At 37.4% G+C, this 18,536-nt stretch overlaps 2 protein-coding genes across 6 annotated transcripts in view; one reads left to right on the top strand and one right to left on the bottom strand.

The window, feature by feature from the left end:
• LOC126970780 (neurobeachin) overlaps positions 1 to 18,536 on the top strand; it is a 421,762-nt gene that overhangs the window by 339,500 nt on the left and 63,726 nt on the right. The window lies entirely within an intron of this gene.
• LOC126970827 (facilitated trehalose transporter Tret1-2 homolog) overlaps positions 1 to 18,536 on the bottom strand; it is a 73,710-nt gene that overhangs the window by 17,059 nt on the left and 38,115 nt on the right. Inside the window, exons 1-2 of one of the 5 annotated variants that reach the window (XM_050816966.1) lie at positions 16,252 to 16,479; positions 6,791 to 6,869 (exon numbers count right to left, since the gene is read on the bottom strand). In XM_050816966.1, the coding sequence (XP_050672923.1) occupies positions 6,791 to 6,847 (57 nt within the window). In that variant the 5' untranslated portion in view covers positions 6,848 to 6,869; positions 16,252 to 16,479. Of the gene's footprint in view, positions 1 to 6,790; positions 6,870 to 7,534; positions 7,687 to 7,812; positions 7,915 to 16,251; positions 16,480 to 18,536 lie in introns of those variants that run through there. The other 4 variants (XM_050816964.1, XM_050816968.1, XM_050816967.1 and 1 more) reach the window with 4 other exon arrangements.

Here is an 18,536-nt window from a genome sequence, read left to right as displayed (position 1 = left end):
GCGTATCAATTTCCACCAACCAAAAAGTTAATCACATACCATCAGGTGAATCATATAAGACTGACTGTAAGATTGTATTGGTATCTTCGATTTATTTTTCTGGTATCTAGGTTGAAAAATTTCTTGAAAATTTGGCATCATTTAAACACACAAAGGATCCCCTGTCCGCTGTTCTGTAGAAACCTTAGTGATAACTGACGCTCATCGTTGAACAACTGAACATATGATGTGTGTTCCTATCTGATGTCTCTCATGTTGTACATTAACAAAAATATAGCTATGTAGCAATTTTTAGGTATCATCGGTATGTAATTCAAATACTTTTATTGAAAATAGGATTTAGAATTAGGTTAGACAAAAACTGCCACGTATTCGAAAATGTATGCCTCAGACCTAAGAAGAACAGGCGCAAGACACTTAGCGGAACTTTTCTTTTATAAAAGTTCGTGACAATCAAATGTATAATGTAAATAGCCTTATATAGGTCGCTCCATTTCTAATCTATGGTATCAATAAGAAAGTTATTAATGTTATAGTAAACTTTGCCAGATAAAAGTCTTTAAACAATTCTTTTGAATTTCGTAACATAAATTGTTTTCATTTGAATTTTTATGGTCATGTTGTAAAAGCATCTACACACGAAAGACTTACTATCTCGAATTACTGAGTAATAGGCAAAACAAGTTTTTGCTTGTTCCTGGTTAACATTACGATTGATTATAACTGTTTATCGTGTGTAAATAAATAACAATATCGAGAATATATTGAGGGGAAGCAGTTCAAATATTTATTTCATTAAATTTTTCTCTTATTATTTTTGAGTACCTAAGTTATAAATAGCGTGAATTCTTCCGCAGGACAAAGATTGCCCCATAACAATATGCGATTGGACATAATCTTCTTCTCAATCGGTCACTCCCTTCAGAGTGGTGGTGGCTGCTAAGATGATGCGACATTAGACGTCGTTGGTCTCCTTAATTTTGGGTCGCAGTGTTTTCCGCGCGATACTCCTTCACTTTTGGAGGTTTGTAGCATTGCGGGAGCACTCCACCATAGTTATCTGGGTCACTGCTTTGATCTGATACGTCCATCGCGTGGGTGAGCGTCCTCTCGCTGTTTTCCCCTCCATCTGGCCCTGCACTATCAACCGCTCAATCGATCCTTCATTTCTGGATATGTGACCAAAGAACTTCAGTATTCGTAGTTGCACAGTCGACGATTGCATTTCTTTTTTCTTCCGCTCTTCCAAATGGAATTGTTTGTTTGGATAGCCGTCCAAGGGATCTTTAGGAGTCGCCTCCAACACCACATCTCTAAGGCATCAATTAGGCGGATGTCTTGCAGTCTAGGAGACCAGATTTCAGTCCCGTAGAAGAAGATTACATATTACTACGAATAAACTAAAGTAAACTAGTCGCGCCGTATCTATGTCAGTTATGCTTGTGATGAAATATCATGATTGTGATAATAAGACTATTTATTTAACATTTGATACAAGTTTCGTGCTATTCTCACCTAGTTTAATTATTCTCATTGTTTTATATCCTATGGTATATCATTATAATATATAATATAAACATGTTAAGGAAGTTATAAAATGTGCGTTATTATGTCAACACCAGAAATAAGCAAATTTGTTGTGCCTACTACTCGGTGATTGTATGGTTAGTAAGAATTTTGTTGGGTGAAGTATATTAATTTTACAACAGGGTATAAAGTGTACAAACACTTTTGTTTCGAAATTTGAAACAATGGTTAGAAAACGTATGTGTGGTGTAATGAATCAATTTAATTGTAATGCAATTTTATAAAAAAAAATGTGCGCTGAATTTCTTGTGACCTTTCTTCTTATCTTCTCGAATACCTATTTTGTTGATTTTAACCTTCAATACCTAAGTGTTAGTAAGACCGTATTTAAATAAAAATATATAAATTTGAACATCGGGATGATGTCGCACTGACCCGTGCCCCGGTATCGGGTTACTGTCCAATAAACATGTCGAGTCGTGCCCGCTGCCACCATCTGACGATACGACATGTATGTAGTAGAACGTTCTAGAGCTATTCGGCATCACGCAGCATTCGGTTGGTATTTCCAAGTCTACGAATATTTTATGCAAATCCTAAACAAATCTAAACATCACCGAATAGATTATTACTGTTGTAGTTTTATACGAAACACAGACAAGTCATTAATCTGACCATAAACAATAATTTATTGTATTCTTATCGCCGTGACCATTAGTTAGCTTGTTCTCAAATTATTAAGAATAATTATTATAATGACAAGAGCTTTATGATACTTATGTGTGTTCTTGATATCACTCTCCTAACAACACGGAAGCAATATTCGAACCTTATCCCATTTAAATAGTCCATTATTTGCACAAGTTACTGGGCGCTGCATATAATTTTGGCTTTTCTGAGCGGTACCACATTAAAGTGAGTAGGGCTCATTGCTTACTTTCAGGACGTCCTCTCTCGTCACTTGAATGTATTATAATAGACACGATACCTGTCAGGTAGGTGCCTCTGCCGTATCATCATCCACTCCACTTCTAGACAAAGGCCTCCCCCAAAGATCTCTACGACAATCGCTCCTGCGCTGCCCTCATTAAATTTATTCCGGCGAACTCAACCAGATCGTCGGTCTATCTTGTGGGACATACCAACACTGCGTCTTCCGGTACGTGATCGCCATCCGAAAACTTTACTGCCCCGACGGTCATCTGTCCGTCGAACTATGTGCCCTACCCAGTGCCACTTCAGTTTTGCAATAATTCGTACCTGCCGTATGCCGTATACTGATATATAAAATAATATAATAATATTGTAACATTGGTATTTAGTTGTGATTGTGCGAAGGTTACGTTACCTTGCTGCATACGGCACTGGTATACTTTTGTCGCATTTTCGCTTTTTTTATAACTCGGTTACTAAACAATTCCTACCTGTCTCACCAATCAATAAATAATAGCTTCAGCCTACAGCTAAACCTAATAATTGGTGACAAGCGCTCGCAGACAGACAACAACATGGCACAATAATAATTGTACATTACGGAAGGAAAAACTGCTTTATTGATGTCGGACGGATTAGGAAATAAAATCTTATGTCGTTATCGTTGTTGAGACAATAATTACTAAATGTAATTGCATGTTAGAACACGCCATCCGCACTATGTCCTGACACGGGCCATCACTGGGAGAGGGTGTCCTAAGAGGACGATCATATCGAACACACAAAATAATTCTTATAATCAATGAATGACTTTGACTTTCTTAATGATACCACAGAATGGATCGACCGCCCTCAGACTATTAAATAATAAGTTTAATTTTATAATATTACTTTGTAAACATATTTTTTCGATGAGAAGAAAAGCCCGCCAAGTTTGTTGCGCCCATTCTTCTCAGGTCTGAGGCATTCGTTTTGGAATAGGTGGTAGAACTTTTTAATTTTTAATAAGTGATGTCACATCTTATTTTGACACTTAACACTGAGCCGGTCGTGATGCAGCCTGTAGGTACCAAACATAGTCGTGACCAGCGCGGAGCGAACATGGAGGCATCTAGAATATCGATCTTATTGCGTACGACTTAGTGGCGGATCTTCAAGTCAAAAATGCGATATTAGATTAGCTTTAGATGCGATGGACTCGCTTGATGCACTTAGTTGACTCATTCTGTTTTTATTATACTTTATAACCCGCGGGCGCTCAGTGGCCGCATCTCGCTCAACGTTGCTAACTATTACGCAATAGATCGGAAAGAGCTGGACACTGGTAAACGAGCCAGGTAGCCGGTACCGACCGACCCGTATGTATTGATCCTCGATGTTGATTGACTTGGGAATACCGACGTCGAGTTGACGTACTCCTCGGCCTACCAGCTTGTTATGTTTTTCATGTTTATTTTGGTTGTTTTATTCATGTACGTATTGACATGTAATTATTGATTGGAATGTTATTATTAGGTACCTACGGTTGGCGGTTTCAATGGCAATATTTGTCTGCGCTCAGGGTACCGGTACAGGATGTCATAGAATGTTCCACCGGTGAGGTGAAGAACGGGTACACATTATGATAATCATTATTACAATTTGTTGGTGCTCGTAAAATATTAGAGATTCGTATAAAAAACCGTCACGGTTTGAGCGCCTGCGACCGGCGTGTTATGAATTATGTAACGATCCTAAGACTGATGTAATGATACCGCAGCGTAATGTGATAGGTTGGCTGTGTTTGTCTCACAACTGTGTACTGGAAGTTGAGAGATCTTCATACCCACTACGTTATTTATCGCGGCCCCTCACCGGCCAGCTCGAGCATAGCCCTCATCCTGCAGCAGGTCATGTAGTCACCTTTTAACAGCACTTATCGCACTCAGCTCTGCAGCACCCATAATCAGTAGAACATCACCTTTTACTTATACACTTTATATGAGTGGTGTTTCAAAACACTTGATGTCAAACTTTGATGATCGACACTCTCAAATCTCGGACACATTAGAATGTGAAAAGTACTCGCGCTGTATATAGCCTAGATTCAAGAATCAACTGCAGTGGGGCGAGGGGGAATGACCCACAAAACGGGTCAAAATATCGGCTATAAGTACCTACTTATAAGAAGACAATAAATATATATTTTAGCGATCGATAAATGTTAATCACCTGAATAGATAGCGGTTGTAAATATCGCAATATTACTGTAGGTAATTCAATGTTAACTGTTAGTATCGAAAGTTGGTGGTTGTATTGAACCCGCGACATTAGCGCGCGTTGCGGCGGTCGCCACGCGGTCAAGTTCAATAGCGAGGTGGACGGCGGCACCACACGGAGCGCGTTCAAAAACACGCCGCCTCTCACTTCTTTATTATACATATAACATCTTAAATATTCTAATATTTTGTGTATCTACAGTTACCACTAAGGGACCTCTAGGCAAAGAGCATACTCCTAAATAAATTATAAATATTTACTCCCAAGTCCAACTTAACAGCCAGCAACGGGATACGTTTTGCGCATGTCTATTGACGGTTGCCTTACCACGTCCCATCACATGAGTCTATTGCGCGTTTGCCCCCTCTTATGTAAAAAAAAAGTTACTACGTTCGTCATGATCCAGGGACGGAAACTAATACCTAGCTATTGTGAATTTTCGGACGAGTTGCTCTATTGTAAGTGTTGGAAATCATTTGGTGAGTGGGTGTCCTTTTCATGACGTCGTATTTTTAATTTTTTAATATTACAATATATATGTTATGTGTTGTCATGCATACTTTACTTTATTCATGAGAAGTATAAGTTCAGAGGTACGTTTGCGGTGCGAGGCGGGTGTGGCGTATGACGCGGCGTGTGGCGTGTGCCGTGTGGCGAGCCCGACTCGGTCAGGGCCGGCTCGCCCGGACGGAAGTGGAAATGTCCGCGTTTATTGCACCGCGCCGCGATATTATTATGTTATGTTTACTGTTGCTCCATTTCCACGTTCATTTTCATTGATATCTATATAGAATGAGCGATGCACGCTCTGATTGGCAAGTCGTTAACAGACAGCCACGCTGGACATTAGATCTTTAGTATTTTGAATATTAAACCACTAGCCCACATTGACAAATCAAAACGGACAAGTATTATCGGGCTACCAGGTCATGTATACGCTAGTATATTCTGAGTATATGCTCGTAACTGTGCCGGGAGACTGCTGACACAGCACGCCGGAAGGTCACGGCCGCGTGGACCTCGCTCTGTTATCTGTCGACGTCACTATTCGTTTATGATTCGATCGTAAATATTATGTTCCTACTCATCCGCATTTTTATAAATCGGTATATTTCCTTTTAGTCAGTTTGTGTACGGCCACATTCGCAGTGTATTATTGACAACCTATATAGCCGAGTGGTTAGCGACCCTACCTACTAAGCTAGAGGGCCCGGGTTCGAATCCCGGTAGGTGCAAGCATATTTATATGATGAATATGGACGTTTGTTTCCGGTTATCGTTGTTTATATTTATTAATGTATGTTTAAGTATATTGTAATTAAATATATCGTTGTCTTGCAACCCATAACACAGTCTATGCCTAGTTTGGGGCAAGATAATTTGTGTAAAAGTGTGTTAATAAATTATTATTATTATTATTATTGTGTAACCCAGTACTTCAATACTACTAGCTCACACTCAAAACACTTAAAGTTACATTATTATTGCTTTGAACTAATTAAACTTGTTTTTGTTTCTCATTATAATTTATACAAATTCATAATAAGCTGACAGAGCTACAGACTGAATATTATAATCTGATCATTTTGGTCAAACAGTACGTTGCAAAACTTAATTGAATGAGTTTCATTGTAAGAAGTTTCTCGCAAATCGAAAATGTTAAAGAATGTTATGTTTTACTCTGTGCTCAGTGAACACCACATAACGACGTGCTGTTCAATATTTATGTGTTCTGTTCTCGTTAGTTAATAGATGTTATATTGTGACGTCATTTCGTCAAATGTTACAACATCTAATAATGTCGTACGACACTGCACATAACTGCAACATTCGGTTTATCACATTGAATCTCTCAAGCATCGTTCATATTTGTTTACTGATGAAAGAAGACAAAAAAGATCATTACCTCAATTGTGAATAATTATCGTGTTTCGTTATTGGATAACAATGCAATTGTGGTAATTATTGGTCAGCCGTCGAACACACGTGTGTGTGTACGTGTATGTATGTACCAGGAGAACAGACGCGTGGAGGAGGTGGCGCGCGACGTGATGACAATGATTGTACTCACCATGTAGAGGTCCCCATAGCGATACACCTTCCAGAATCCCTTAATACTCGCGAGCATGGTGCGCGCCGCCGCGACCTTCCTGGGGGAGAGAGGGAGAGAAACATTACTATGTCATTTATACCTGACAAAAAGGGACCTATGCTCGCGTAGTTTTGGTTTTGTTCTATATCATTGTCTACAATAGGAGCAACTCGAGTCCCAAGTCCAAACCCTAAACTGCTACCTGCCAAGTGTCGGTACGAACAAGAAAGGCAGTCTGTCGAATATAAAAGAAAATATAGGTTTTCAGGTTTAACAAATATGTACTTTGTTTTCACATTAAAATACTTAGTATTCTTATGTATGTTGTAAAAAGTTATTTTTTGATATCAAATTAAAATGAAGACCATAGTCTGTGCCATAGTAATGTTCAAAATTCATTATTTAAATTACCTACTATGAACCAAGTTCTCACTAACTAGCTTTGTTCGTACCTACATATAGTAGGCTAGATAACGTCCTACTTACATTTTGCCATAAATATTAAGCTTAAATTTAGTATTAGTTTATTTATTTCAAATGATTGAAATAGGTAAATTTAATTTAATTAATCCTGTAAAATTCATTTTATTTATCTATGGTTTACAGCAACCATTGATCTTTCAAATTTAAATTCTCTTTAAATAAATACAAATAGAATCTGTATTTAAATCTCTTCTACTAAGAATCTTTATCGGTTTTAATCTAATAGAAATACCTAAGTACCTTCTCAATACCAGCAATCGAGTTTATTGTTTCTCGTCAACACAATCATACAAAACGCTTTTACACTTTAATCACTTTTTAATTTAATGGATCCTGTTTTATATTTCAAGTTTTAGGTACAATTGCGTAAACCTTTTTATTAACACCACCTTATATTATGACCATCTTGGTTCCACTTTTTATAGAAAACAATATTTAGTACTTAATATTTATAATTGGTTCAAAATTTCATTACACAATTAAATAAAAAACTAAACTATTAGTTTCAAATCACACACCTACCCACAATAATTACAATTAAAATAGATTTTATTGTCACTGATATCTTGAAGATTGTCAACGGAGCGAAATGTCAACGCGGCCATCTGGCATTGCCGAGACTGATATAATAATAAGTGCTTGAGCTTGATCGCGTGCAAAATTTTTGTTTTCCACAAGCCAGTAGGTAGATAGTTAGTACCTACTGTATTGGACAGGTGCTATAGAAGCTAGTTTGTAACAGTTTGACGACCCGCGATACTTCGCTTGTGGCTTATGCGGCCGACAGCCGACTACCCTTCTACGGGTAGGTATTAGGCGCACATCACTATGTAGGTGTTAGGAAATAAAGCATTGTCTATGTTGAAAACAAGGGTAATGAAACTGACAATAGCTGATATTTTTTTTTTATTAGGTACCTAGTAGCTATAGATATTTTAAATTTTCAACTGTTTTTATGTGATTGTGTGTGTATGTGCAGCAATCATTTCATTGAACAAGTAATTAATTATGTTGGCAATAAGATATATATAAATAAAAAAGTATGTGTTTACTTAGGTACGCACGCAATAAATTATAAGTACTTATTTGGTAACAAAACATTTTCTTGTGATTTTTACGTTGGTAGAAAGAACAATCTTGTAAAAACGAAGGTATTTAATACAACCAATGAGAATAATATTATTATACCGCATAATTTAGATATAAGTAAAACGTTTATTTAAGTATCATTAAATTATTTTTATACAATTACTATAATTTTTTTTTCTTTTACAACTTATTCATTATACGTATGTTGAAATTTATTTAATTTTCGTCAATTGCTTGTGGTTCAGTAGACAATATTATGAGTTACAGAAATTTACGTTAGCTGAAGTATCATACAAATGCTCACCTGTAATTACAGGTTCACGATTTTTGAAATTTATGTTACAATCTTATGAATTGTCTTGTGTATTCTGTGTTGGTGGACCTTGAATAAATAAATAAATAAATAAACAAATAAATTGACAACTAACGACAGTGTGTCGAAATTGGGTGTTTTGTATTCGCGAGCATCGTAAAAATCCATAAGTATAACTACAATATTATAAACATTCGAGACCGAAACATGTGAATTAAAGTTTGAAATTATTAACTTACCAAACGGATTGTCAATGTAATTTGTAAGTGTCGTCACAAACTGAAGTGGTCGAACGCGGTAACGGTGTCGTGGTAACAGGACGTGTGCTGATGTACTGACAACGCACAGCAAAATGAAATAATTTTGGATGTCATTATTAATTGTCTTGTGATATTGTCTTGTCGTCGAGGCTATTAGTGATTAGCTCTCGTTAATTGAGTTTTAATGAAGGATGGGAAAGCACTCGGTACCAGGCACACTACTGCAGCCACTGCTCGGACATGCCGGTCGGGGAAGTAGTAGTCGTGTTCTGTGTGATGAGCTCCGCCGGGAACTGCCACTAAATGGAACTAAAAATATGGCGGGTATCTAACTAACGTGAATGTCATGTCCTTTGTAAACAAATTGCTCCTAACTGGGCACAGAGCAGAAAATATCGTTTATGTATTGGCAGGAGTTGGGTGGTAAAAGATGTTAAAGCTTGTAGGGCCTGGGTCCCCGATTATTACATATTTATCGAGAATTATTAAAAAATATATCTTAGCTCAAATTAGATATTTGAGTGTCGCTCGATTCAAAGTCAATTAAGACAAAATTAAGTATTATAGTGTTAATAAATTAAGGATAATGAATAATCTGTTATTTTATTCTTCTTGATTGATTGGGCAAATTGACTAGAGAATCACGTGATAGGAAATGGTGAGGAAACCGCCCATGAACATTCGCAAATACAAGGCTTTGTAAGGTTGTGGAATTCGACTGCTGGTATCAACCCTAACTACTCTTCTGAGAACTCCCCGTCATATAAGCAGTTGCAGAGAGAACCCATATCTGTATTCAACGCCAAATAATATAAGCCTTATTATTAATGTTAATTTAAACTCCAATATATAAAAGTATGTCCCATTTACTGTGACTGATAGAATCTGCACTTGTCACCGTGTCACGTGTCACTGACGGCGCACACCGGGGTCACAAGTCGCGAGTTGGCGGCGATATCATTTTTATGGCAAAAATTGTTATGAGACACAGAACACCTTAGATACCCTCTCAACGATCAACAACAACGGGGCTTGTGTGTTTTTCAAAATAAAAACACTTAAACCAAATTGTTGCATCATTTTCGTAAAGACAGATAAACTTAAACGGCTAAACGGTAAGATACAAAAGGTTTTAAGTTTATCAAAGATCTACCTATTCCATTTCAAGTTATCAATTTCTTATAATATATATTTGAATACATTTCAAGAAGAACACCCAATGAATACGTTTGTTCAGTGGAGGTACCTATTACTACTTAGCGATAAAAATCTTAAAATTTATAGATTTTTCTGTACGTACCCATTACCTAACCTAGTTAAAATAATGAATTAGTATAGCGCATCCTCGGTATCTCTTTAAATATTTAAATAAAATTTACCAAATTTACTTTCTTGTTCCACACGTGTCTGTGAAATTTCATGATTCTATTAATTCGGGAGTGAAATCTTAACAAACAAACTCACATAATAGGTAAATTAAATAAGGTATAGTATAATATTGTTTCACTATATCCAGTGCTTACTTGGCTGGAAATTCATATGTACCTACTTTTAAAAAAGATTTAACATTTATTTGACCCGACAGACGCAACAGAAACAGTAGGTATTCCGAAATATTGTAGTCTTAAGCCTGTGTATGTGTAATGAGTTAAAATTGAAACAAAACCGTATTTCTGAATGATTTTATAAACAGTATTGATAAAATAATAAGGATTAATATCGTATTTGCGTAAATAGCTTTTACATTATAGCTTTATAATTTTTTTAGGTAGGTATTGTAATGGATATAGTATTCTTAAGAGATAGACATATGCCATCGCGGACTTTACAATAGTATGTATAATTCTTATTTCCACCATACATTATACCGGGTTCGAATCCCGGTAGGTGCAAGCATTTATATAGTGAATATGGATGTTTGTTTCCGAGTCCTGGATGTTTATATGTATTTATGTATGTTTAAGTAAGTATATTGTATTAAATATATCGTTGTCTGCTAACACTTAACACAGGCCTATATGCCTAATTTTGGGCGACAACATGAAAATCGGTGGAGTAGTTTTTGAGTTTATCACGAACAGACACGCGGCGAAGGACTAACATGGGAAATTTAAAATGCAAAGATTAGGCACACCATAAACGTTGTATCCAAATGACGTACGTAGTATCTGAGCAGAAAATTACACTCGATTAAATTAATTGTTTATTTAGTACAAGGTTAATAATTGCTATGTATATTTTACTTACAGATAATACGTATTTTTTTTAAGTTGTTTTCAATCGTCGTTTATAATTCCTGCTTACTTTCATAGTGCAAATAGTGATTTTATGTATTTTTTTTATATTTATATGCCGCAGAATTCGTGTTTACATTATAATGACAATTTCAAGACAGAGCAGTCGAGACAAACACTAATTGGTTGATATTGTTTTTCCGCTTAATCGTTCGAACTGTCTATGTATAAAAAGGCATAAAAGGCATTTATTTTCTGAACATTGATTCCTTTAGAATGCTTTTTGATGTAATTTCTAATATACTAGATACTACTACCGCTTCGGAAACAAATGGCGCTCTGAGAGAGAAGAAGCGGCGCAAGAAACTCTCCCAGCATTCTTTTTTTGCGCTCTTTTCAATAAAAATATACAATATTGTACAGACATTTCTATCGCTATAAAATAATCACAATCTAGTCCCAGGCTGTCCCATCATTTAGATATTCAGCTGTGGTGTAATAGGATTTACGACGGAGCCATTTTTTTATAAAACATTTAAATTTATTTATAGATAATTCTTGAACAGTGGCTGGGACTTTATTACAAAAGTGTACCCTTAAATGTATTATGTATCTTATGAAGCCTACTAGAATTAGTTACAAGCAATCCCTTATTTCTAGTGTTATAATAATGAAAATCACTATTAAGAGTAAAAAGGTGACGATTTTTGTGGGCGTGTTAATAATGAAATAAACGTATGTCCACCCAATATTCTTATACGACTATAATTACCCAAAATCATAAAATAAGGACATTAGGTTGAAAGTTAATAAGAAAAGAGATTTCGACAGGTTAACATTATTTTTTTACGGATAAGGAGGACAAACGAACGTCCACATTCTCATGCAACACCACAGGAATCACAGGAGCGTTGCCTTTAAGGAATGTGCACGCGTTTTTTTTTAAGGTACTCATGTCGTATCGTCCCGAAAACACCGGACAAGGGAGCTCATTCCACAGCTTTGTAGTACGTCCTCCACAGTGCGGCTTTCAAGGATCCACATATCCAGATGGTGGGGATTATATCCAAAATTGTGGCGTGGCGTGCGAAGGTATAATTTGGCGGCGGGATTCAGGTGAAACAGCTCTTCGGAACACTCCCCGTAATAAATGCGGTAGAAGACTATTATTGTAAATATTATTAGATAGTGTTGTGCAGTCACAATTTTAGTATCGATGCGATGAACATCGTAGTACACAGTTTATATAAGTGCTTCAAATCAGATAGATTATATATAAATCTCTGAATAATCTAATTCCTATTCATTTCCCCTTTGATTTAAGGCGTGTACAACTTCCGGTGTGCGCAAGGACATTAATACTGTTTCCACAGCAGCCGTAGATTTGAGTGTACTAAGACTCCCTTTCCGTGTTCTTATATGTATTGCTCTGTTCCGTGTTAATAATTCAAATAATTTCTATGTGCAGATTTCCGAAAATGTATTCCTTATATTATGAGAGATAAGTATTTTTATAGATTATGTGATCTCTCACTAACTCTCGTTAGTAAGTCTTTTGGACGTGAAATTTGCTTTACAACAAGATCGCAGAAAATGTTTAAAACAAATGTATTACGGAATTCAAAAGAATTATTAAGAAACGTTTGTGTGGCATAGGTTACAATTACATAAATTACTTTCCTAATGATACAGATTGGAAATGGAGCGACCCGATTCCATTAAATAATAAATTTTATTGTACGATATTACATTATGTAACGATATTTTTATGGCAATAAAAGCCCGCTGAGTTTCTTGCGCCCGTTCTTCTCTTCTTACTGTTTCAAATGAGTGTTTGACGTTCAATAAGTAATTTTAAATTCTATTTTGAATAAATATATTTGAATTTTATTACATATATACTATGGAATAATAGATAAGGTGTACAAGTGGGCATATTATCATAACGACCAAACAAAGCAAAGATTTTTCTTATGTCAGACTGTGATAGACAGATTCAAAATTAGGGATCCGTAATAAAATTGTTATTTTGTAACACAAGGTGTAAAATCGAAAACCTATTTTTGCGTGCGCTGCAAAAACTATTGACAATAGAACAAAATGATGTACAGGCTATAATATAGGCAATATTTTATTACTTATAAAACTATCGCGTGAATTATACTTTATATGGCAAAACAACGTTTGCCGGGTCAGCTAGTTATCCTATATAATCTGCTATAGTATACTATTATTACTATAAGCATATAGTAAGTCTTCTTTGTCAAGGAAGGTTTTATATATTTCTTAAATATGTGCTCAGTGAGTCCTTGTATACTGCTTGGTATTTTAAGACCTATGAAGGCGCCCTTAACCTTATCTAACCTATTATACAGTTTATTCTTTCTTCTTGAACTGAATGAATTCAAACGCCCCTAAAGATTTCCACGACGATCGGTCCTGCGCTGCCCTCATCCAACGTATTCCGGCGATCTTGACTAGATCGTCGGTCCATCTTGTGGGGCCTACCAACACTGCGTCTTCCGGTACGTGGTTGCCATTCGAGCACTTTACTGCTCCAACGGCTATCTATCTGTCGAACTATGTGCCCTGCCCACTGCCACTTCAGTTTCGCAATCATTTGGGCTTTGTGATTTTGGTTCTCCTACGGATCCTCATTCCTGATTCGATCTCGCAGGGAAACAATCATAGCCCTCTCCACTGTCCTCTGAGCGACAATGAGCTTCCTCATAAGGCCCATAGTTGTGTCTACACGTGCAACACACACTGGTTGAAAATCTTCGTCTTCAGACACTGTGGTATTTGGGACGAGAAGATTTTACGGAACTTGCGTGTTCAGGATGTGTTCACCTGTAATTGCAGGAACACAAACATTTTTTGGAATTTGTGTTATAACTTTATGAGTGGACATGTATATTGCGTTGCTGGACCTTAAATAAATGGAACTTGAATTTATCCCGAACCGAGTGTTTTAGACGCATTATTATATTGGTCTCTCGCTCTATATTATTGTGGCACAAATGATAATCAACAATTGAAAAGGGTCTCCACCCACATCAAAATATGTTCTCGTCGAACAAACGTTGGACACAAAGGGAATGGCCTGCCCTCGACCAACGCTCGAACTGATTAATACGTTAACAAACTTTAATTGTAACATTCTCTCCTTAATTAAATCACCTTATAATAATTGTGTATATACCTTGTCTGATCTACAGTAAACCCTAAGATAATTATCAGCAAAGAGATAAGTCTCGATAGAGCCTCTTGCTGCTAGACAGTCGATGAAAACAGGCCAGGTTTGATACTTTAGTGTTCGTGACAAGCCACGTCTTACACTCGCGATTTGTATGTCACTTTGTGTTAGTGTGCGTGCTGAAAATAGAGGTTAACTGTCAACCTAATTTTTTCTGGTGTTTTTACAGCTGTCACTGTCTATCTAGACGTATAAATGATCTAAGAGTAAAACGTAATAAATTAATATATATGATGTATTAATTATGTGTGAAAGTAATGTCCGGCGATAAGTTATAATTAATAACTGTACAATATCAGCGCTATTACATATTATTGTATCAGTCGAATATCTCGGGGAAGCCAACATTATGATACTACAACGTCTTTGTTTCACCATATGAGTACAGTAATATACTGATAAATTATTGTGCATAGTAGTGCAAGGCGATAATTTCAAATACGTTTTATTAAACTGTGTAATTTCCAGTTATATTTATGTTTCTATGTTGCTTTAAATGCAAACACATTGGCTCTTGAACATGGTTTTGCCCAGTGCTTCCCCGGGGCCTAAAAATAATAGAGAAGTCTCAGGCACAGGGGTGTCGTAAAAGGCGACTTTGTGTACTTATGCACAGGATACCGGGTAGATTATGGGTACCACAACGGTGCCTTTTTCTGCAGTGAAGCAGTAATGTGTAAGCATTATTGTGTTTCGGTCTGAAGGGCGCGGTAGATATACTGGGTAAATGAGACTTAACATCTTATTTCTTACGGTGACGAGCGCAACTGTATTGCCGCTCAGAATTATTGGGTTTTTCATGAATCCTAAGCGGCACTGTATTGTAATGGGCAGAGCTAATCAATTACCATCAGCTGAACGTCCTTCTCGCCTCATCCCATTATTGTCATAAAAAAAACCTATAATCCAGCTTTCCTTTTTTTTACCTTATTTCGATAGGATAACAATAAAAAACGTCAAAATATCGCACAAAATCCTGTTAAATCATAACAGGAATAACAGACACTGTTAATATCCAGCTTTTAATAGTCTCTACTCTACTCTCGGATGCTGTTCCCCGGGTCTGGCTTGTCGCCCGCTTCTCTAAACAAACATACTCGTGTCATAACATATTCGTAGTTAATATCACACCGCAGACGTAATACACATTGTATATCTGTCGCGAAGAGCCGCGGAACACTGTCAACATTCACATTTTCTATGTTCTTTATTCTGGGTATGTTACTCTTGACCATTTGGCCAACCTTTTTGTAAAGCCATACACAATATTTGTTTTCTTGAAGCACTTATTGTGAACACTGAAGATGTGATTGTTCTATAATAGAGTACGAAAAATAGTTCAGAGTAATTTATTTGTTATTTGTTCATGTAAATATACCAGCCGTTATCATGTTTGTTCTATAATATCAGAGATACGAAATACAACGTTCTGAGGTTTGTTTGAAATTTTCCTCTCGATGTTAGTTTATTGCAATTCAGCTACAGTGTTCTATTTCTATATATCTCAGGGAGTTTTGTAGCATTAGTGTGGTCTGAACCATTTTGAATTTCTCTTGATTATCTTCCACACCATAACCAATGCATAAGATTTGTTTTTCTATTAACTTGCCGCAGTATATGATTCAATTTGTTTATCCTTCGTTCAATGATCGGGTTATTATGATCAACTCTCGCGACCGTCCGACAAAGACTGTTTTTAAATCACAATTATTCTGATCAAGATTAAACAACATAACAGCCGTGAACAGAATGTTGAATCAATCACAAGCAAGGGAGTACTCTGAGTGTGTGTGTGTGGTACTCACTCGGAGACGGTGTCTGTTGAGCCCCCCAACGTGGCGGACCAGGGCGGCTGCTACGATCCAACGGGGGAGCGTTTCGCGTGCTCAGCGTCGTGTGACGCGAAATGTGCGCGGAAACGAACGCGAGCGTAGTTCGCGGACCGTGGAGACTGTGTGTCAGCGTGTATCGCTAGCACGACAGACGCTCTTGACCTCGCGCGGATGTGAGGCGCACTGAAGCGACCGCGTCTCAGCTCCACCAGTTTTATATCTCGGGCGCCGGCGAGCTGCCAGAACTTCGCAGCCTTCTTCACCGTGTCGTGTCCGATCATCGAAACCCACGTCCCGACACGCGACCCAAGAGTTCTTGTGACGACCCCGGGCGCGGACTTCCGATATAATTTTAATGTTATATTCGATCGTAAATATTAAATCTGTTGCATTGCAATAATAAAACAGTGTATAATTTGACTTTTCGTACAATATTTTTGTTAAGATGTCCGTGAACCATAACAGTGGACAGTCTTGTGGTGTCTTTGTCCTACCTATACTCTGAACTGTTGTGTGAGTTATGTCTCTCTCACTCGCCTTCAATTGACCGTATACACATATCTCTTTTTCTTTCGTTAGTTAACATTTTCGCCGTCGTTCGTTGGTGTTGAGCTGGTAGGAGACGCACGTGCGGAGTAGCGAACCAGTATATGCTGCGTAGTGTTGGTTATGATATGGATATAATGTTGGCGAGACCCGGGAGCACCGGCATGATTTTTTGTATGATATTAAGGGATGAGACGAGCATGACGTTCGGCTGATAGTGATTGATACGCCCTATCTATAACAATGCTGCTGCAGCTCAGGATTCTTGAAAAACCCAAATATCCTAAACGGCACTTCAATTGCGCTCGTAACTTTAAAACATAAGATGTTGAGTCTCATTTGCCCAGTAAATTCACTACCACTTCAGACCGAAACACACTAATGCTAACACATTACCGCTTCACGGCAGAAATAGACGCTGTTCTGGTACCCATAATCTAACCGGCATCCTGTGCAAAGAAGCCTCCGACTGGGAGAAAGAAAAAGGTATATTCATCTCAAACGCCGACTCTCTTCTGTCAAAAAAGGCGGGGCAGCCTTCAATGGAAAATTAGAGCAATAACTGGTGATTGACGTTTTTACAGAGTAATGTTAGTAATTATTGATGTCTGGTCATCGAATTGTTAGAAAATGAAACGTACATCGAACTTTCACATATTCAGAATTGAAAACGCAGATCCACTGGTCTGATGCACCTCAGTATCAGCTCGAACCATTTGACCACGTGCAACGTAGAACTGCTCGAAATGTCGGAGTCCTACTTGCTTTATTGTGTGTCTTCTAATGCATTTATCACGGGGAGTGTTCCGAGGAGCTGTTTATTCCACCTTCACACGACACGCAACAAACTTGGATATCATGCGCGCCATCTGAATGTCTGCCGTTCCTCCACAGTGCGGTTTTCAAAGAATTTCCTCCCATGTACAACCAAACTATGAAATGAGGTTCCATGTGAGGTGTTTGCGTACACCTTTTCAAAAGGTGATTCTTTGATTTCTCTGGTTTTGCAAATAGAAATGGATGACGGTGATGTCATTGAATGCCAGAAGCAAAAAATAAGGGACATTGAAACTGGGGATGCCAAGAACATGACCCATACAATGTTTTGAAAACAATAATTATATATTTGTTATTCAATAATATCTTCTATGACGTAGGTAATGAGATTTCTACCAACATCGCTGTTGCTGATAAGCCTCGCGGGTTCCATTTAATTTGACCGTGAATAATGTATAACGAGCGGCGATTGGCCACGGCTGGTCTACGCCGCGTTTGTGAAAACCCTTCCAGTATTCAGATCCCTAGTCTGCTGTGAGAGCCTTAAAGCAATTGAATTTAAGTTGGTAGAGAAAACGCTGTTTTTAATCGACTTTAAGAAGGAGGTTTGCAATTCGACGCTTCTTTTGTGTGTTCGTTGCTCTGACTCATATCTCCACCTTTTATGAACCGATGTGATAATGTTGTTTTTCGTTTGAGAGGGTATTTTTATATTCAACGATAAAAATTTGATTTGGATATTATATCTACAAATAATTGAGGAAGCTCCTTATACATATGACGTAATTGGTTTATTCTTATGCGTGGTTGTGGAATGCCAGACGTCAATATGATGCGAGGGTAATTTGGCTTTTTGACGTGATGACCCGAATATGTCTGTTCTCTTTCTGTGATATATGCGGTGGAAGATGCAGAGAGAACCCACGCAACGTTAA

Source organism: Leptidea sinapis, chromosome 22, assembly GCF_905404315.1.
Source record: "Leptidea sinapis chromosome 22, ilLepSina1.1, whole genome shotgun sequence".
In the NCBI taxonomy this organism is placed as follows: Eukaryota; Metazoa; Arthropoda; class Insecta; order Lepidoptera; family Pieridae; genus Leptidea; species Leptidea sinapis.
Note: the sequence above shows the minus strand (reverse complement) of the source record. Positions and strands in the feature narration are given on the sequence as shown.